Consider the following 21,444-nt stretch of genomic DNA (forward strand, 5'->3'; position numbering starts at 1 on the left):
CTGGTGTGCCGTGAGTTACAAGTGTTCACAAACAGTAGCCTTTAGTTACTTAAATTGTTTGGGTGTCTTTAACACCTTCTCAAATTCAAAAGTATCAAAATTGCTATTCACTCAAAATAGGATCCTAAGCCCTGTAGCTGGAACACCTGAATGTATTGATTTTCCTTCTATAAATCAAAATGTCTGCTGTAAAAACAAAAAGAAGAAGAAGAAGAAGAAGATAGGCTATTGGTCCCACATATTATGAAATGCCCTGCAGCTGGGAATTAGACAAGATCACATAGCACAAGACATTTAAACATTTAGACCACATTTTAGCAGATTAACTCTATTTGTTGAGCATGATCGTGGTTGAATAGTTGAAAGTTCCCGAAGAAACAAATGAGGGCTTTGAGTTGGGACTGATGAGTGAAATTATAGCTTTGTAATTCAAATAATCAGCTTGTATGCCTATGCGTATTTGACCAATATATGACATTAACAAATGGGGACAGTGTGAGCGATTGTTGTGCTAATTCTGCAAACTTATGAAGAAAAAATGCAAATAACCGACAGTTACAAATAAGAACAATTATCTTTAGGCCGTTTGTCCCCAGCAATGACTATTTAAAGAGGTTTCTACCCTCATCGACTAAGTAGGAACCATTAAAACGTGAGGTGCGGGGGCTTGTTTCACCACGGAATGTTTTTGTGTACGCACGTGGGACTGCAGGGCGCTCGGAGTTGGGGTAAAAGTGTGTGGAGTGAAGGAGACTCTTGTAGCTTCATTTCAGGCTGAAAATGGTTGACTGGAGTCCAATAGCGAAGGTGTACGACCCGCTAAAAGCTGGCAGCATCGACGGCACGGACGTGGAGCCTCATGACCGGGCGGTATGGAGGGCAATGGGAGCTCGCTACAAGCCCAACAAGGGTGTTGTCGGGGACCCGCTGCTCACTCTCTTTGTGGCTCGTTTGAACCCCCAGACAACCGAGGATAAACTGTACCAAGTGTTCTCCAAGTACGGAGACATCCAGCAGCTCCGGCTAGTTCGGGACATCGTCACGGGTTTTTCTAAAAAATACGCCTTCATTGAATACAAGGAGGAGCGGTCTGTTGTCCGGGCTCGCCGGGACGCTAACAAACTGGTGGTGGACCAGCACGAAGTGTTTGTGGATTTTGAACAGGAGAGGACCCTCAAAGGATGGGTCCCGCGGCGGCTCGGTGGCGGACTGGGAGGGAAGAAGGAGTCCGGACAGCTGAGGTTCGGCGGCAGGGACAGGCCTTTCCGGAAACCCATCAACCTCGGGATCGGCATGGGGCAGGAGCGGGGAGGTGGTGGAGGTGGAGGGAGGGAGTGGGACAGACAAGGGGCAAGAGACAGGGAGGACAGGGAGCGGGACCGGGACAGACACAGGGAAGCTGAGTGGGGAAGCAGAGGGAGGAGGGATGACCGGGACAGAGGCAGAGAGAGGGATGACCGCAGACACAGAGACAGAAGCAGGCACCGGGACAGAAGATGAAGCCCCTATTTACCATCCAAAGTACCAATCTCACCTGGTTCAGCCGAGGCCTGTGACACATGTTTTGTCCAGTCCAGCTGCTGCAGCTGATCCAGTGGATGAATTTAAAGCCAAGAGGGCAGTGAAGGAAAATGTGACTGTTACTGCTTTGTGGTTTGCACATGTAGTACTGGTCTATGGAAAGAACAACTATTTCAGTAACAAACGATCTTATTGTGGAGTCATGAAATCGGTTTGGGTTGATTTTCGTTTAATGGTACTGTATGTTAATGGGATCTCAACCTGGACCTGGATATTCTGCTACTCTTGAGCGTTTCAGTATTTCTCAGGGAAATCTGACTCCGTACATGCTTTTGTAGTGTACACTGAGCAGTAAAGACTGTGTTCTAATTCAGCATATTGAGAAAAAATCACTTTACAATGATTAGAATTTTTTTTATAGGATTGATGTTGTCCAGCCAAGTCAGGTCAAAAGGTCATTATTTATATTATGCACGTACAAAGTGCCTGTAAATCAGATTGAATCTGCTGCTCAGCCTCTTAAGGTGTTTCAGTTTCTGTTGTGAAATCTGAGATGTATTAAAATTTTCTAAGGTGGACAGGTCAATGTTTTTTTTTTCTTTTATATGTAGCTCTGCCACTAGCAACTTTGCTGCGTAATGGTAATACCAAAAAACAGCATTGCAAATGTACATATTGTGACTTAAAAGTTATCCAGCTCTGGGACTCCTGCTGAAGTCTTAGTGCAGCTGTTTGATCCCTGGTCCTGCCCACAGACCCAGGTCATGTTTCCGTTATGAGTCACTAAGCGGATTGTTTACTCTGAAACGGACACCAAAGACATTATGTCAGAGGTCACCAATATAAAACACTAAAGGTCTGTTATTAGCATGAGTTCGCTAAGTCTTATCCAGTGACTCCATGCTCTGAACACATCAGTCCATTAGCTCATGAGATTGAGCTCACTGCTGGGAAATGCATCACTTGCTACCCGTTTGTGCTGGACAGAACAGATTCCTTGGTAACCCTGATGTAACCAAGTAACTGAACAAAGACAACTATAAGAATGCAAATACGATAAAAACAAATAAACAACAACTACAACAACAACAAAAAAAAACAGGCGTGCCATGAAAGAGCCCAATTTTGATCTACTCCAATCTAATCCAACCCCATGTCTAAACTACAATGCAGTTTTTGGGGGGAGAGAGTAGGACTGATGCAAAGACACACCCATGTCTCATAAAAAACCTCTAACACTGGTTTATGAAATCCTGTTTATTACTGTGCTTTGTATTTTATGATTTTATCATCGCAGGAACAAACTGGGATTTATAGCAATATAAATGTGGAATTCTACTAGAATAACATCAAATGGTTAAATAAGGCATATCACAAGAGAGTCTGAGGCAACAGTTTTGTCACTTATTGCTGAAGTGCACATACTAAACTGATTTCTTACATACGTTAAAGACTAATTCTCAGAGTTCAGGTTTGGTCGTCTGGACAAGGTCGCTCTCAGCCTGCTGGGATTCAGAACGGGCCAACCAGGGTAAGTCTCTCGTTGGACTGTGTTAAACTCGATCCTGTGAACCAAAACACACAGACGCTGACAAGCTTCTCTCTACACGAAGCTATAGGACACTGTGATACTGCTAAAACTCATGCTCACCTGAAGGCAGGGTTGATGCCGATGTTGTCCAGCTGGGGGAGGGCGGGTGTTCGCCTCCTGCGGCAGGAGGACGGGGGAGGGAAATCCTTCTGATACTGAGACAGCATCTCTGTTGTATCTCGTTCATTTTTTACTGCTGTGGACGCTGTCTGATCATGTCTGTCTTCTTGCTCGTCTTCCTCTGGTTTCCTCTCCCTGCAGCTGCCGTTTCCTCTTCCTGTTTGTCTCGAGGATGTGGGCTGAGGACAGTGGGGCTCCTGCTGCGTGTTCTGGGCGATATGGTCTCCTGAAGGGAAATCGTAAACTTGTTATGGATTTGGTAAAACACTCATTTGAACCGTTACTATGGACACAATACAGAAGATTCAGTGGCAGTCTCTATCTATTCAGGTCTTCTTCTGCTTTCTCAGTCAAAGGCTTATAATTCCTAAACATCTTTATCTTTATCTTAGATTTATCTTCTCCCAGTGTCATTCTGATGCACTTTTTGACGTTAGTCATCTTTAATTTTGATAAATGTTGTTTTTAAATCTTAAACTATCATACCGTTTAAATTGTGGACCTGTAATATCACATCTTAATGGCAATTTTTGACTTAGATTTACATTTAGATTAAGGCTAATGGCTAAACCCTCATTAGTTCAGCCAGCACTTGGCAGTGTTTAGCAATTAATAAAAAGGTATTTGGGTCTGTAAGACCCACATTTGTTTTCCTTCTTGATATACAAGTTAAAGCATTTTTATGTTTAACCTTATATAGAAGTTTTTCTGTTATATTTTAAGTATTAATTACTGTATTATCATTTCAGTATTATGACAGTAGATTAATTATATTGCAGTGTGACTGATTAAACCTCTAAACGAAAGAAAAAACTCATAAATCACTTGTCCTCACACAAACCTTTGCCAAAACACACACATATACTTTTATGTCCACAAAACACAACACACTTCTTGGTGTGCCTACTGTCAACACTGAAACACTCAAACATGCACACACACAACTCAACACACAGTCTATCTTCAAACAGATAAGGTTATTCTCCAGTTTGAGATAAGACTGCAGACCTTTGACCCTGTCTTGTTGTGGGATGGGCCTGAAGCAGAAAGCCTCCCGTGACGTGGTCTCCATCTTAGCAGGAGTGTCTGGGTAGAGGAGAAATCCTAAGGAGGTCAGGACATAACAGAGAGAGGGGGGCTTTAGAAGTGCCTGATTACAAACTATTGTGTGCAGTCGAAATGAGATGGTTTTGTTACAAGTTACAATTAATTACTGGCATTTTCAAAATTCTTTCTTTTTAAACAGTACTTTGGAGTAATTCCAGTTAACACATCGTCGCAACTGGGCTGACCTCATTTAACATTTGTTGAAGTCTTGCCAATGAAGTATTTTTGTTTTAGCCTTTGAGCTGGAAAACCCCCTAAGCCAGCTGGTTATCCTTGTGTAAATTATAAGAATTGCTGGCACAGGTCATGGCTCATTTAAGCCCATTTACTTTGGCTTCAGAAAAAAAAATATACTAAACACGGAACTGATATCTGTGATATGAATATAATGTTTTATTTTTATTTATCCATTCAGAAAATTGCCCTGGGCTTCAAGCACAACTACAGAAATAGTGATAATGTTGGATAATTTAGTGTATCTCCTTAGTGGGAACCTGGACACTCTTATCTATCTACCTAATCTTCTATCAGCAGCAAACCTTTACCTGCCACCGTCGGCAGCTCCCCCCTGTAGGGTCGACAACGCAGAAAGAATTCATGGCGGCGACGTGGGTGTTGTGGGTTGGCATCTTCAATGAACATTCTGTCTGTCCGGCCCTGGCTGTCCTGTGGGCTCACTGGCATCACCAGCAGCTCTGAATCTTTGGTGTCTGGTACAGCAAATACTGTAAAAATGCATATTCAGTAGAATCAGAAAGTTAGCAAGCTTTTAAATTTTTCTTTCAAATAACCAGTATGAAGCCTTAAACGTTTCTAAGAGTTATTTACTGTGTTGCTTACCTTACATGTAGGCAAAACACAAGACGTTCTACACTTCTTTAGTTTCACTATACTGTCTACATTTCTCGGTGCTGTGTGCATGTGTGTTTCAGGCAATATACAGAGCTACTTAAATCTTGTTTACTGCAGTAGTCATGGCATCCTATTCTTCTCCAGTGACTGGCAGATACAGTAGTTACCAACTGAGACAATAAAGCAGCTGGACCACCAACAGAGAGCCAAAACTTTGCGGTGGCTGCTCGCACAGAAAGTTTTAAAGGGGAAAATAGTCCAGTGTTAAAGGTTTTGATGCAGGGCTGATTTTAGTGGGGAACAAAAAAAAAAAAAGAAAAGAGTGACGCGTCTCAGCAAGCTCAAGGTGCCAAGCTGAGCCTGGTTTCTGAGACAATATGTCTAAAATGTTGCATCTTGCATCAGTTACTCAGGTAAGATGTACAGTTGCAAGAATAATGATTATAAAATAAATCTCATAGCAGTTGTGTATAGTCACACACACCAAAAAGAGAAAAAAAGAGAAAGAAAGTGAAATCATGTTGTCTATTCAGTGGTTGCCCCGGAGCACTTGGCCTGCACTCAGCAATGCACCATGTCTCCCAGTTTTCAGCTGGCATAAATCCCAACTATATTTCCTTCACATTAGAGGGGTCTGTTTCAGCCTGTAACTCCTTTTCTCATAAATCATTTTACACTTTAAGGTATTCTGTGGCAAGAATGCTCCTGCACACTTTCAAGCCACTTCTATTTATATTGTAGTTTATGTGTTGTGAGTAGAGGGAGGTGAGACAAGATTGTACCCTTATCTGTCACATGCCTTCACTATTGTGTGTGCAGATTTTCACAAGAGATTGTGAGTTATGTTGAAGTGTATCCTGCAGTGCAGCATGTACAGTGATAGCTCAAGGTAAGATAAAAGATAATGTCTATATCTTATTCTTCAAAAAACAAATCTCATTCACAATTTAGGTTTCTATATTTCTAGTAGAAATTCATTCTAAATAAAAAATGTCAGCCTCTTCAGGTGATGAGTGCTCCTCTTTTAAATGTTGATCTACTTATATACTGTTTAATATATTCAGTGTTTTTTTTTATGTCTAGAAGTGACTGACTTTAAGATCTTACACTTATCACTCAATGTTCAGCTTTTAAATATTTTCAGTTCCTGCACTACACCTGACTCTTCAATTCCTTTCAGCAGACACTTTATCTTTATTAAACAACAATAAATTGTATGTATTATTTGTGTTGCCAAAGCCCAAAAGAACCTGTTCTTCTAGACCATAGACCTCCATTGTTGTCCAGAAACTATTAAAAGCGCATCAGTGAGCCACACCTTCGAACTGCGCGACATGCTCCTTCATTGTAGTGAACATTTATTTTGAACGAATCCCATAAACACTGTTGTCAGACATCAAATGTGTATTAATCCGTAGCTGAAAATATTCCCTGAAAATACACAATGTACTCCAGTTTGGATAACATTTCCTGAAAGCTACAATGCCCAGATGTTTTTTTGTTTTTTTGTTTTGTTTTTTTTAGGAAATTGCTTGGCCTTTTTAAAAAATGAAATATTTGTGTCCCATTTTTTAAATATTTACATGTAGAGTAGGAACCAGTTTGTTTGACGCCCTTATTGTTGTTGTTGTTGTTATAAAGGCCAGACTTCTAAAGTCCAGTCATTATATATTTTATTATTTGGCAAACTTTGCACTGATTTTTGCACGCGCCAGCAGGAGTCTCCCGTTCCCATAGTAACGAGTCTTCAGTTAGAGCCGTACGTAGACTGAGTTAGCACCATAGCCTCTGCCGAGAGCAAAACTAAGCTCTAACCGCTTTATTTTGCGGCGGGTTGTGCTTTCTGACTCAACTGAAGAGTCTGTAAGAAGTCAAAGTGACGTTATATTTGAATATTTCAATTTAAAAGGTGAAAGAAGAACCGTGGAGCTCGTCGTATAACTTAGCCAAACCCCCTCTGCCAGAGGCTCTGCTGTGTTCCAGTGTCCGGAAGTTCTGTGGGAAAAAAGTGAGAAAGGCATGAAAAAAAAAGGAGCTGGAAGAAACTTCTGAGCGATTTTCTCCGAGCGCAGAGAAGGACTGGTTTCTGTCGTAAAACCTGCGGAGGTGGATATAAGACAGTTCTGACTGTATTCGTCTTATAGCTGGCTGTGTGTATTCATTTATCGATGGGTCTGCCGACGCTGGAGTTTAGTGATTCTTTCTTGGACAGTCCGGAGTTCAGAGAGCGACTGCAGTGCCATGAGATAGAGCTGGAGCGCACCAACAGGTTTATAAAAGACCTCATCAAAGATGGAAACATGCTCATATCTGCTCTCAGAAGTAAGTTCACCCTGTTTAATCAGTCGTTTTCGGGGGGAAAAAATGTGTATTACTGTAAGTTGCTTAAACAATTGCACGGTCCGCTGCCTGATAACAAGAGAGCAAACCCAAGGCCATCAGTTCAAACAGTGTCGTGAGTTTAGCCTACATTAAACTGGGTTAATAGTCTTCAACACTGATTTATGCTTGGTGGTATTGACAGCACAGTTAGGTAGGTAGTCACAGTGTTATGCATGTCGATATGATGTTACAAAAACAAAGACTTTGGTACCACTTTCTCACAAGGTGCCATTTATAAAGCCCTAATTAGTGCATAATATATATATTTTTAATAATGCTTTATAGATTAGTTAATAGCATTTCTTAAGAACGACTTCTGAGTTGCCAGGTTGTAGAAAATCCTCCTCCAGTATGACACTTTTCTTGGATTTATAGCAGTTTAATGCATGGGGTTTAGGACATCTGGACCAAAGTCCATTTGTAAACTTATCATTTACATTTACAAGTACAGACTGATTATGGTATAACGATTTATTAACTTATATGTAGAGTCTTGACTAGCTGTTCATCTGTGTGCAAAACTTAAAATATTTCAAATGTGGAAAGAACTACACAGTGAGTGTTAAATGTCTATGGTAAGTGCTGTTTTTATAACATTTTGAAGTTAAGAAGTTTTCATTCTTTTGTTTGAATGAACTGGCTGTGTGTTTCTATTCAGTACTAATGCTTTTATACATTTTGGCAAACCAATAATAAAGTTCTTAGGGTTTCACACTTTCTAATAAGTTTGATGTTAAAAATGTTAGTATTGCATTAATAAAGTTTTTTTGGGGGGTTTCTTGGTTCCTCCCGAGCCATTACAGTAAAAGTTTAGGTTATTCAACTGTAATCATTTATAAAAGGTTCTGCAATAATTCATCAAGTCTGCAGTTGTGTGTGTTGTATGTATGACAAGGTGGAAAGTGGTGTAACGATCAATATGTTAGCATGGGGATTATTCTGAATTGTACTTTTTCTCCCGTAAAAAAAAGTTGTGTTTATCGTTGTGTTTTAATATTTAGGTAATAAGACATTTAATAACTGACCACAAAGGAAGAGGTTTAGTTGTGACAATAAAATGGATCATGCTGGAAAGCTGTGGATGTTTAACTGCTGCACAGTTTGATGGTGGCTGTCATATTCATATGCTAATGGTGGCTTTATAAAAGCAGGTACCTCCCATTTGTTTGGAGTGTCTTTTGATCACCTCAGGTTTAAGCTCAGACACACCTACGTTTTGCTGCTGCCTGCGGTTTCTTTGACTCACCTGCCAGTTGAAGTCATCTGTGTTGACGCTGTACAGAACAATACCATCTCAATCCACTGGAGATTCTGTTTTCTTTGGAAAATCCTTTTCAAAAGTTGTGTGTTTTACTGCAGCAAAATGGGATTTTCAATTAGACTGAACAACGCTGTCGTAAAAATGAGTGAAACACATTAAAGTTTTGCAGGCATCTGACCACAAACTATTGGCATTAACACAGTCCAGCTCCCCTTAAGGGAAACATGCACAGCTGTGTATGAAAGATATTTGAACACAACGCAATGTACGTTTTAAATATTTAGAATTAAGGGCACTGTTATGTTTTTTGACCCTTTAAATGAAAAGTATATTGATACTAATGATTGAAGTGTTTCACTTACTGACAGAAAATAAACGTGTCTACACTGTATTTCATGTGTCAAGCCTGACCGCAGTTTTTTTTTTTTGCTGATCTCCAGGCAGTAATCTGGTATAAAATGCTACTGAGGGACATTTTAATGGTTTTATTGTCAGTGTATACTGCAGTGGTGTGATTGAAATAGTGCATTATGGCAGCTGGCTTACAGACCAGTGTTGTGGGTGTGTGAGTGAGAGAATGCTGCCTTGTGGTGCCAAGTGTTCGTGCACCTTAGACGCTAAAAGGTGGTATTAAATGCTATTATTGGAGTGTTGTTTGGACATGTAAACACAGTTTTCAGAGAGAGAAGGGCGAAGCGGAGTTTGCTGCAGGGTGTGGCAGTTTGTTTACGTCAGACTTTGACACCTTATGTCTCAATAGTGGATGATATGCAAGAGTTTCACGATTAATGATTTATTAAAGGAGGGAATAAGTGATGTTGCCTGTATCTTTGTAGAGAAATGGGAGCACTACACTGTGTTGAGCCAATAATGGCAGTATGCAAACGCACGCTGAGAGCATTCTTGTGCATTATGTGGAAACTGGGAAATTACAGTAGTTATGAATAAGTGATGGCAGTAAGTAAATTGTTGTACCTGCTTTAAGTGACTGAATAAAATTCTCTCTGTTTTTCTATCAGGTCTTTCTCTTGCTGTCCAGCGCTTCTCTCAGTCTCTACAGGACTTCCAGTTTGAATGTATCGGAGATGCTGAGACCGATGATGAGGTCAATATAGGTGAGATGAAAATGTTCCTAATGATCGATAAAACTAGTAGTTGAGACTGCAAAATAATTCAAAGGTAATCATTTGAGGTGTCTAATTTGTTTTGCAGCTCAGTCCTTAAAGGAGTTCTCTCAGCTCCTGAGCACCATGGAAGAGGAGAGAAAACGACTGGTAAGGAAAAATGTCGGTTTGTATGTGTGTGTGAAAAAGAGGAAGAACAGAAAATGAAAAATGTGTGTCTTTATGTTGTAGGCTTTCTTAAAGAAAAGGGGGTCAGTTTACATTAAAATGAAAGGCGACTGGTATGAGTTACACACAAGATAAGTGTGCTTAACACAAACTTTGTTCTTATTAATTGTTTTCTGTGCACCATACAGTCATAAATAAAATGTTTGTGATTCACTTACATTTATTCTGTTGGGAATAAACCCCAGAAACATCTTTAGAAAGGAATTACATGGAAAAGAATTCTTCTTGCTCAAATAAGTCTAAACCAACAATTTCCCTTGTCCCGTAGTTTTGCACTCTCTGTGTCTCTGCTTCATCAAGATGAAACTGACCCAACTTGGACAGTCAGCAAGTGAAAGTTTCAAGGTTACAGTTTTTCTCAGTAACCTTCACAAGATGCATCACACTGGCATCCTCATGCCTTTGTCTTAATGTGGTTTTCCCACAAGTTTGATTCACACATTTGTAGTGAAAGCTTCGTGCCAGCAGCAGAGAGTGCTCCATGGCGATTCGGAAAAAACCTCTTTGACTCATAGACCCTCCATCAACCAGAGGCCTTTGTGTGGGAGTGACTGGGGTCTGGCACAGTCTGTGTGTAGACAAACTTCTGCGCATGTGCAATGTATGTGCATAGTGTGCTAACTTATGTATAGTCCTGTGTGTGTGTGTGTGTGTGTGTGCCTTTGTGGCTATGTGCATGGTCTAGTTACAGAGGAACCATGTGGAACCTATTCTGCCAATTCCCCTGTGAGACTGAGCACAGCCCTGACTGCCTGGGAAAGTCCATAAAAGGGTCCTGTGTGTGTTTGTCTGCTCTATGTGTGTGTGTGTGTGAGTGAGTGTGTGTGTGTTAATGGTATGCTTTTTTTGCTTAGAGTGGCACCACTGCAAAACCGCTGATAGGTCTGAACTTCTAATAATACTATCATTATTAAGTTAAAGGGCAATCCCAGCAAATGGATTCCTCTCAAATACCTACCTGTTCAACCTGAAAGTCTCTATTTGACAATGCCCCTCATTCTCTTAGCTTTCAGTTTCATCCTGCTTATCGTAATGCGCTAAAAAAAGAAAAAAAAAAGGATGGACAAAGACAGCAGACCTCTCTTTGGGTACTGGTGCAGTAACCTGAAGTGAAAGTGAAGTCGTGTTGCAGGCCTGGGAAGTTATTTAGAGTCTAATGCTTAAATCAGCCACACAGACCAAAGCAAGATGTGGCCAAGACTCACAATATATAGACTCATGACTAAAGAGGACCGAGACCAAATACAAACACCAGAGCCCTGTATCTTTCCTTAGTGCTTGACTCAACATTGGGTTTCTCATACACACTTTGCAATCTGCTGTAAAACAATTACCATAACTGCAGCACTTTTATTTTACGTTTGGAGGATTTCAAACTTTGCTCGACTTGGCTCATATGTCGGTGAAGAATCTCAGTCATCCAGCTCATGGTATATACAGAGGGGCTAAGTCAGGGGCAAAATCAGAGGAAGCTGCACTTGCTCTAAAGCAAGTCTATATATTTTAGATTGGCCCTGATAAAGCAGAAGTGCCAAGAAATTTGTCTCTTTAAGACAAAATGTTCAGGAAAATAAAAGACAAGCTTCTATTGAGCAATCAGATTGCACAAAACCTATTTTAAGTACAAGACTTTAAGTACAACAGTCACTGGTGTCTGCAGCCCTCAGAGACTGAACTGTTGTCTGATTTTTATTGCTGGTTGTAGTGTTTACTGTTTAAACAGTTGTGTTTCCCCCACTCTCAGATCCAGAATGCTGATGACGTGTTGATCTCACCACTCGAGAGGTTTCGTAAGGAGCAGATTGGAGCTGTTAAGGTATATTAACACAAAGTAACTGATCCATTTTTGCTTTGACGTTTTTTACATAATGGAAGCACAGGTGATATTCAGAACGTCACACAGTCTCTGGTGAGGTTTCAACCAGGCCAGTATATGCGAAGCTCAGTTCGTTAAGCATGTTCATTAGTTGTCTAACATTGTGGCTGTTGATCAGACAGATCATCCTGCTCTGGTCCCAGTCGGTCTCTCAGTCAGTGGTCAGAGAATCCAATTTGTGCAGATAAACGGTGGATCACAGTCCAGTGTCAGTAGCAAGGTCATGGGAACGGACGCTGGGAGGCAAGACAGGGAATACGTCACAGACAGATAGCTGAACTCAGTGAGGCAGTGTAAACACAAAGTAGGTCTGGTTTCAGCAGCTGTTTCAAATCTTATAATTCAGTTTTTCTCATTTTTTTATTTGCTCTCTTTTTAAACAGAAATAGAGGCAGAGATAGCAGCGTCAGGGTTTTTAAAAGTAGAACTGGTCGCAGATAAAGTTGACCCTGAAACCACAGATTATTTCTCTGTGTTGAATTGAAGCGAGTGCTCAGCCTGTAGAATGTAGCAGGAGTGTGTGAGTGGTACATCCTCACGCTGGTGTTGTTGAGCAAGAAAGAGGCGCTGGACATGTGGAGTTTGTATCTGCAGCTGTTTTGGAAAGGAGCTGTTGTCCTAAATATTTTGGCAGAGTCTCTTTATTTAGATTATTAATGGTCCCGCTGCACGTCGTAGCTTTTTGTTCCCTCAAAGCTGGAATGTTACTTTATCCTAAAATCCCATTGAACTTTTGTCACTTTTAGAAAATCAGATAAAGGGTTATTTGCGGGTGTTTTGGGGGATGCTGTGGTCTCATTGCCGGTTTGTGACATTTTGCTATTTTTAGCCAAACTGTCAGTAAGACCCCAGAGCAGGCCATGTCAGTCTTCTGGTCAGTTGGTCGGACCACCACTGTGGTCTAAACGAAAATATCTTGACAGCTATTGGAGGAATTTTAGGATGAAGTTTGGAGCAGACATTTGGTAAGCCCCTGATGTTTCCTCTAGCACCACCATGAGGTTTTTTTTTTTAGTTCTGTGAAGTGTCTTGAATTATTGGATGGATTTCGATGAAATTTTCTACAGATATTCAAAGTTGCAGTACTTTGATTTATGGCCAAATACCTGCAAAAGATGGTGAACATGGTGAATACCTGCTAAGCATCAGCGTGTTGGCATTGTTACAGTGATCATGTGACCAATCATTGCTGAAGTGCAGCCTCAAAGAGACACTAGGAAACTAGCCATGTTCTCAAGATCAACCTCAGCTGTACTTCACATGCTAATAGGCTAAATCCAGGTGTTAAATATTATACCTGCTTGACAGCTGTAGATTCAGTCTGGTTGTTTTATTTATTATACAGTCAGACTGGATATCATACTTCAATACTTTTTTAGTACTAACTGAACCATGTCAGTAGTACAGTAGTAGTACTGAAAACTGTCAAGTACTGATAACTGGACATGAGATTCCCAGTCAGACTCCTATTATTTTTTTCAAATCTATATTCAAGTTGTGTAAGTGTGACATTCTTTATGTGTTAAATAAAAAAAATGAATTTAAAGACCTTTATTAACGGATGAAAAAGTTCAGGAGCTTGCCTTTATTTATTGTTTACATCCTTCCTCTGACTTCACCAGGAGGGAAAGAAGCAGTTTGACAAAGAGACAGAAAGGTACTACTCTGTCCTGGAGAAACACCTCAGCCTGTCCTCCAAAAAGAAGGAGTCACAGCTGCACGAGGTAAACTGTCCCAACTCCTACAAACCACACACCTAGTTCCTCCCACATGTGTTAGATAACAAAGTGCTGTAACTGTGTTGTGTGTTTTTGTTGCAGGCTGACTCACAGATGAGTAAGGACAGACAGGTTTTTTATGATGCATCTCTGCAGTATGTCTTCAAGATCCAAGAGGTGCAGGAGAGAAAGAAGTTTGAATTTGTGGAGCCAGTGAGTTCACAGTATAAATACATTATGGTCAAACACACATTACACACACTGTTTGGCCAGTGATAAAAACGTTTTAATGATACATATCAGTAAAGCCCACTTCCTGTTGCTGTAGCAGCACTTCCTGCATGGAGATCTCTGCCGTCTGACACAGAGGGAAACTCTTTGTTGTAAAGTAAACATGGGTAGAAAACCAAACAACAGGCAGAGTTCGGGGGTTTTTCTCCTATTTTGACTGATTGAACAGATGACTGACAATCATTCTTTTGTAATCCTCTCATTATACTCTAAACTCCCAAGCCCCCTCCTAACATTTTTCCTGTGGATTTCTCCCTCTGCTCTTCAGCTATTAGCCTTCCTGCAGGGTTTGTTTACGTTCTACCATGAAGGCTATGAGCTGGCCAATGAGTTTGAACCCTACAAGCAGCAGCTTCAGTTCAACCTGCAGAATGTAAGTGTGTGTTTACTGCAAACCCCCAGGCAAAATCTGGGTCTGATATCACTTATGAATAGTTGAATAATTTCGGATGCATCTGGCACTACCTGTTCCAAAGTAGAAAACTCCCACAGATGGTAGTGAAAGTGTTTGTAAGTGGTTCATACACCTTGTGAACTACTCTTTTGGATAAAAACAGGCGCTTTTTTTAAATACAAATGAGAAATTTTGTATGTTCTTCACGTAAATATGTACACTGACCTCCTTTTAATGCAGTTTCTCATGCATATGTTTGTTTTTAAGGCTCGCAATAACTTTGAAAGTACACGTGCTGAGGTGGAGAGGCTGATGAAGAGGATCCGATCAGCAGAAGAAGATTTCAAAGGCCCCAGCTGCTTTACCATGGAAGGATACCTGTACATACAGGAGAAACGTGAGATGCACAGAAATATTTTAAATATTTTCTCCTCTCTCCCTCTGTCTCTTTATGTCACTTAATCTGTCAAACTCAAAGTGCACCTGCATGAAAATGTGCGCCATGTATTTTAGGTCCATTGGGCAGTGTGTGGACCAGATACTACTGTACTTATGAAAAAAGCTCCAAGATGTTCACCATGAGCAACACAGAGGCCAGACCAGCCAGCAGACAGGTGAGCTGGCAGCACAGATAAATAACCGTATCAGTGTCATTAAATGTTTTAGCTTTAACTGCATTACTTACCTCAAGCTTCTCACAAGTTTTTAAGTTTTTTGACACAAACTGAAAAGTAAGAAGTACTAGTCCTAGTAATAGTACAGTAATTGAGGGGCTACATTTCTTTGCTACAATACAGTACTTAAATACTACATATTGGATGTGTATTACTCTCTCTTCACAGAATGGTGTGGTGAACGGCGCACCGGAGATGTTCAGGCTGCGCTCGTGTGTCAGAAGGAAGACTGATTCAATCGACAAACGCTTCTGCTTCGACATCGAAGTGGTGGAGAGGTGAGAGGGAAAGATGAATGAGAGTGTCCATAACACATGACTTTCTGTGGGATAAATAAACTGAGAAATGGCTACTGTTGGATCATTCTCAGATAAAATGATCTTTCTTTCTTTGCAGACATGGCGTCATCACCCTACAAGCACTGTCCGAGGCCAACAGGCGGCTGTGGATGGAGGCAATGGATGGAAAAGAACCTGTATGAATACATGTGTCATATCCATCACTGAAAAACTAATATTTGAAATGACAGACTTTTTAATTGATCTTCTTTTTATCTTTCGTTCTACAGATCTACACTCTTCCTTCCTTACTTAGCAAAAAGGAGGAGAGTAAGTAATCTGATTTATTCTGCTCTCAAATGCTGCATTTTCTTTAGTTCAGAAGAACGAAAAAAATACTGATTTATCTGTTACTATTTCCTGCAGCATATCAGATATTAAGTTAATGTTTGTTTTTTTGTTTTGTTTTACAGCATTTCTCAATGAGGCAGGCTTCAGCTTTGTTAAGAAGTGTATTGAATTGGTGGAAACAAGAGGTATTCCTCCTCCGTAAAATGTGTATGATTATAATTAGACTGATTCTTATTTAATCAGACCGAAGATTAAAATCAGCGTTGGTTTACCAAGAATGTTAAAACCTGTCTGTGTGTGTAGGTATTACCACCCTGGGGCTTTACAGGACCGGAGGAGTCAACTCCAAAGTGCAGCGGTTGATGACGAGTGTGTTTGGTAAGAAATGGCCTACTTTCCTCTGGATGATGTTGTTTCCTGTGTGGGGAGGGTTTGCTCCAGCACAAACACTCACAAGCAAACAAACAACAGATTAAAAGCGTGTCACTATAGATGAATCATGAAGTCTCTACTTTTCTGTAGCGGCAACAGCTCCCTCTGACATGCAGCTGGATGCAGACGCTTGGGACAACAAGACCATCACCAGTGGCCTAAAGAATTATTTCAGGTAACATACCATATAGTCCTCTTAAAGAACACTTTTCATGAATTATGAATTCATCATTTCTTATGTGCATGCAGGTGTCTGGCAGAACCATTACTGACCTACAGGCTACATAAAGAGTTCATCAGGGCTGCAAGTAAGATCTGCCTCTTTGAAAACACAAAGTACACAGAGTATGAAAGATACAATCTGTAATTGTTTCCAGTGTTTGGATTGAATGTACTGCCGCATACCACATTATGTGTCACGTAAAGATAAGCGAATTACGATGCCACTGAATCATATCCCTTTCTTTGTTTCACAGAGTATGATGACCAGAAGTACAGAGTGAGAGCCATTCATGCTCTTGTTCACAAACTACCAGAAAAAAACAGAGCAATGTTGGACCGCTTAACCAGCCACCTCCTCAAGTATGTATATTAACACATATTGTGTTGTTTTTCATTCTGCACCTGGAAAATGTTCCTTCAGCTTCGAGAGTATCCTATTCTCCCTTAAAACTTATTTGAAAACACGAACGTCATCCTCACACCATAAATCCCTTTTTAGCTTTATTATAAACATCTGGCAGATGATTTGTAGGCAAACTGGGTAAAAGAAGGCAGAATGTAAAACAGTCATGGATTACGATAAACATCAAAGAGTGAAATCCATGTGGGAAAAGATTCATAGCAAGATAGGTAATTCCAAACTGCAGAGGTGTGAATACTTTTACAGATTACAGTTCAAATTTCATTAAACTGACACCTTTTAAGGAATGTTTATTTGATTAACTAGATAATGTCCTCCTGCTACATAAACTAGCAGGAGGACATACAGAAACTGTGATTGGTTTTTAATTTTTTTTCTGCTTCTGTTTTATATTACAGTTTATTGGAAAAAAATTTGATCTCTTTCCCTGTTAAATGATATAGAACATACTAAATATACATGCTTATTCTATGTGTGTGTGTGTGTTTGTGTAGGGTGTCCTCTCACAGCGACCAGAACCTGATGACTGTGTCCAACCTGGGAATGATCTTCGGCCCCACATTGATGAGGTCACAAGAAGAGACGGTGGCCGCCATGATGAACATCAAGTTTCAGAACATTGTGGTGGAGATTATCATCGAAAACCATGACAAGGTATAAACACACATATAAACACACGTAGACACACACATAAACACACACACCTAACAAACATGTATACTGTGTGTTCCTGTCAGATCTTTGGTGAGGCCCCAGACCTGTCGGTGCCGTTACCTCAGGCTCCGTCCTCTCGGTCGACTCCTCGGAGGAACAAGGCCATCTGCCTGTCATCTGGAAAGAGGAAGGCTCGTCTCTACCCTCCTGCTCTTTGCCTGGCAGACAACGACAGTGAGTCTTTCTGCAACCTACAGATCCTGTATCTCATCATACAGTATGTCCTGCCTTCAGTGGTGGACAGTAATTAAGTACATTTACTCATTTACACTGCTGAAATGCAATTTTGAGGTACTTAACTTGAGTGTTTTTTTATTTTATGCTTCTTTTACTTCAACTCCACAACATTTCATTGGGAATTTTTGTAGTTTTTACTCCACTACATTTATCTGACATAGCTACTGGTTACTTTTCAGGTTAAGATTGTACATTAAAAAATGAGTGATGGGCTTAGTTAATTATTATTAAATCGAGCTTGGCAGCAGAAACATTTCCAACTATTGTGACAGTAATAAGTTTAAAGAATGTACACTTTTGGTAATGCTTGACTTTAATCTTTATACAAATGAGTTAAAGGGGCTAAGACAGTATCAGTGGGACGGTCCTTAGAAGATTCAGTAATCCTTGAGCAGTAACCTTGATGTAGTCATTGTCATTCAGTCTCTTCATTATGTGATATGTTTCCGTTTTTCGCTAGGTGACACATTCAGTAGCAGCCCCAGCACGACTCCGATGGGCAGCCAGGAGTCTCTGTCATCACACTCCTCTGAAAAGAACGGACTGTCTCAGACCTCTCCTCCGTCCTCCCCTGCTGCCGAGCCCAACTCGTCCCCCCCAGCTCCTGCATCTCCCCCTGTAGTTTCCTCCTGCTCCCCCTCCCACAGCTCCTCAAATGGGAATGATCAAAAACACCCAACAGACAGCGCCACCTCCCCTCAACTCACTCCTTACTCCTCCTCCTGGACCTCCTCCCAGCTCACTCCAGCCCAGCAGACTTCCTCCGTGTCTTCCTCCATGTCCTCTATACTCTCTGCAGAGAGGAGTTTGCCTCTCAAAGTAAATTCCACTGCCTCTTTGTCATCTGTTAAAGAGTCAAGATCTCCCTCCAGAACCTCCACATCGTCCACCTCCATCCAGAAGTCTTCATTGGAGGGAGCCTCCTCTGTCAGGGAGGGTCAGCTTGTTCAGAGAGTGTCATCTGTCTCCTCTCTGAAGAGCATTCATTCAGTGGATCAAAGAAATGCATCCAGCACTGCTTCCACTGTCAAAGAAACAAGAGTGACGGACTCTACCTCTCCTTCTCAGCAGCACAGGACTGCTTACAGGACTGCCTCCTCCTCCTCTTCCTCCTCCTCTTCATTGTTTCCCTACCAACTTTCCACATCTTCCTCTCTCACCTCCCTACACATCTCTGAGGGTGCGTACATTTCTTTTGTAGCTGCACAAAGACAAAGATGAATCTGCAGGATAAAGTGTGATGATAGTGTGAAAGGTTGAAATATCTGTCACTTCCATGTTTACTTTTTCTGATTCATTGTGTTTTTATCTTAGATTACAAAAGCTGCCACGGATCTGTACAGAGTCTTATGTCGCTGGACCCACAGGACAAAACACACATACGCAAAATTTCACACATGCGGTGTGGCTCAGATCTGACTGCGAAACACTCTGCGGCCACATCCAGCAACGGTTACCAGAGGCCTGGATCAGTGTGAGTGTTCTCAGACATCAGGGTGCTCTAAGCATACAGAGTTTTGATCCATGCTCTCAGAGCAGGAAAAGACATAGAGTGAACAAAAGAGCTCAGGAAACAAGAACATATGGCTGACTGAAGAAACACTCACCTAAGTTTGTGAAATTGTTAATATATTTTTAACTGTGACATTTCATCCTGATTCCAGGAATTATTACATGTTTCTGACTGGCTCAAGACCTGCCTGTATGTTTTGTTTTTAGATGCTGAGAGTGAGTTTTCCAAACCAACACACTCACTCTCTCTCTCTAAAACTGGAAATTACCTCAGGAAATGTATTAAGAGCTATGCACTTGTGTGTTACAGATTATCAGTCAGACTACCACAACGTGAGAGTTCGGTATTCTCCTCAGCATTAGACATATGTTCCTCTGGAAGGTACGTTGATTTTGAAGTTGTTTGTGGCAATATCTTTTATAGTCTCGAAGCTGTGATTGAAGCCTGAAGTACACAAGCTCTTGCTAAATCACTCTCTGACTCTGATTGGTTATGTTTTGTCTCTTAGGGAAGCAAAAGCTCTTTACTCCTGTGAGGCAGAGCACAGCCATGAGCTCAGTTTTCCACAGGGGGCGCTGTTCTCAAATGGTAAGTGTGTAAGCACTCACAGGTTACAAATAAAGCTACTAATCAATTAATTGAGAAAATAATCAGCTGATTAATCAAGAATGAAAATAATTGATAGTGGCAGCCCTGTTTTATTTGTTATTAACTGTTATGCAAATGTTTTGTTGATACAGTTTCTTTTTATAATCTTTATTTGTTCCTTATAATAACCTCATGTAATCTCTCTTCTTTCTTAACTTACAGTGTTTGTACTGTCTCCCTCAAAATGTTAATTCAAATAAAGTTTCATCAAACAGTTTTGCCCACTTCATAGCCATGAAACACAGATGTTAACTGACTTGATCCAAGGACTCTCTGAAGAATACAGAATGGTTTCCATTCATTCTTTGTGGCTACACTAAATTACAACAAATGACATATCTTAGCTGCTTTGTGAGCATTTTAACACATTTCCAGGAAGTCATTGTGAAATCATTTTTATGACCCCGCAGTGGAACAGTTGCAGTACACTGATCATGTGCTGTATGTTGTTCATTTAAGGAGTGTACACTTCACAACATAACCAAAAAGAATTTAAAATTTGCTTAGAAGTTGTAGAGGAATTGCAAAGATTACGATTATGGGTGTCTGTGTAATTCATTATATAAGATGAAGTTTAATTGTTTGTTCACTTGCTGAGTTGAGTTGTTTGTGTCTGCAGTGTACCCGTCTGTGGAACCAGGTTGGCTTCAGGCGACGTACAACGGCAGAACGGGCCTCATACCTGAAAACTACATCACCTATATCTGACAGACCTGATGACGTCATCATCGCGTCACCAAGTAACACAGAGATCTAACTTAGACTTTAGGGATCTGCAGCGCATAGAGCAACACTCTGCACTGCTTATCAAAGATATAATATATTTATCTTGTAACTGTGACTGTTGTCGTATGTATGTCAAACTACTGTGGCTGAATCTGTATGATGTGTGTACTGTATGTCTATCTGACTACTATATTGGAACCACGTTATGTGTTATTAAGCAGCTTATAATACTGTAGATGTTAATATCTGACTTGTTGGTTTCCCTTAATCAACATTATCAGCTCCTCTTTTACGATTGCGTTCAGCAACACCACATGAAATGTGTCTTCAAGGTACAAGTGAGCAGTATTTTTCTATCAATCCTGGTAATTTATGGGTTTGTAAATAATCATATCAACATTCTAACTGTGCAGAGATGAAGTGTTCACACTTCTCTGTGGGAGCAGTGTGGACTGTTGGTCTGAGATTCAGTCGTGCCGTAACACCTTCCTCCTACTGTCTCTGTCAGATTTCGTGTTGCCTTAATAAAGGACAAATGATTTCCTTAAAAATATTATAATATTATTATAAAAGTATTATTTTGTGCTTTTACCAGTTATTTTCCGTGTGAAAAAAACTTTCTGAGTTCAATGTAGTTTTGCCAATGTGATATGTCTGTAAGCAAAGCATACTATTGCTGAGTTATTTGATCATTCACATCGATGCTGTTTCTTAAATATGAGGATAAGCAAGTACTGTTTGTAGTATTGGCAAAGTATAGGCT

The 21,444-nt window shown here is 40.5% G+C and overlaps 3 protein-coding genes across 4 annotated transcripts; 2 read left to right on the forward strand and 1 right to left on the reverse strand.

The window, feature by feature from the left end:
- The first annotated feature begins 703 nt into the window (after positions 1-703).
- On the forward strand, positions 704-2,099 carry snrnp35 (small nuclear ribonucleoprotein 35 (U11/U12)). Its single transcript, XM_041051742.1, has one exon. It carries the CDS (start codon positions 781-783, stop codon positions 1,498-1,500), a length of 720 nt encoding a protein of 239 aa, XP_040907676.1. The 5' UTR covers positions 704-780; the 3' UTR covers positions 1,501-2,099.
- A 619-nt stretch (positions 2,100-2,718) lies between these two features.
- Positions 2,719-6,537, reverse strand: si:dkeyp-69c1.9. Its single transcript, XM_041052050.1, has 5 exons — positions 6,510-6,537; positions 4,885-5,064; positions 4,241-4,336; positions 3,173-3,458; positions 2,719-3,086 (listed from the first exon to the last, which is right to left on the reverse strand). The coding sequence occupies exons 1-5, from the start codon at positions 6,535-6,537 to the stop codon at positions 2,975-2,977; spliced, it is 702 nt and encodes a 233-aa protein (XP_040907984.1). The 3' UTR covers positions 2,719-2,974.
- A 628-nt stretch (positions 6,538-7,165) lies between these two features.
- arhgap42a (Rho GTPase activating protein 42a) lies at positions 7,166-21,435 on the forward strand. 2 transcript variants are annotated; one of them, XM_041051297.1, is made up of 24 exons: positions 7,166-7,513; positions 9,854-9,949; positions 10,047-10,108; positions 11,931-12,002; positions 13,685-13,786; positions 13,883-13,993; positions 14,340-14,444; positions 14,733-14,862; positions 14,979-15,079; positions 15,308-15,417; positions 15,536-15,614; positions 15,708-15,747; positions 15,891-15,953; positions 16,072-16,146; positions 16,291-16,375; positions 16,450-16,508; positions 16,677-16,782; positions 17,338-17,497; positions 17,581-17,731; positions 18,255-18,974; positions 19,109-19,268; positions 19,617-19,688; positions 19,816-19,895; positions 20,575-21,435. In XM_041051297.1, the coding sequence occupies exons 1-24, from the start codon at positions 7,360-7,362 to the stop codon at positions 20,661-20,663; spliced, it is 2,982 nt and encodes a 993-aa protein (XP_040907231.1). In that variant the 5' UTR covers positions 7,166-7,359; the 3' UTR covers positions 20,664-21,435. The 2 variants fall into 2 exon arrangements, with proteins under 2 accessions (XP_040907231.1, XP_040907232.1); XM_041051298.1 differs by lacking the exons at positions 7,166-7,513; positions 9,854-9,949; positions 10,047-10,108 and adding an exon at positions 10,711-10,787.
- Positions 21,436-21,444: the final 9 nt, after the last annotated feature.

Source organism: Toxotes jaculatrix, chromosome 12 (assembly GCF_017976425.1).
Source record: "Toxotes jaculatrix isolate fToxJac2 chromosome 12, fToxJac2.pri, whole genome shotgun sequence".
Taxonomy (NCBI): Eukaryota; Metazoa; Chordata; class Actinopteri; family Toxotidae; genus Toxotes; species Toxotes jaculatrix.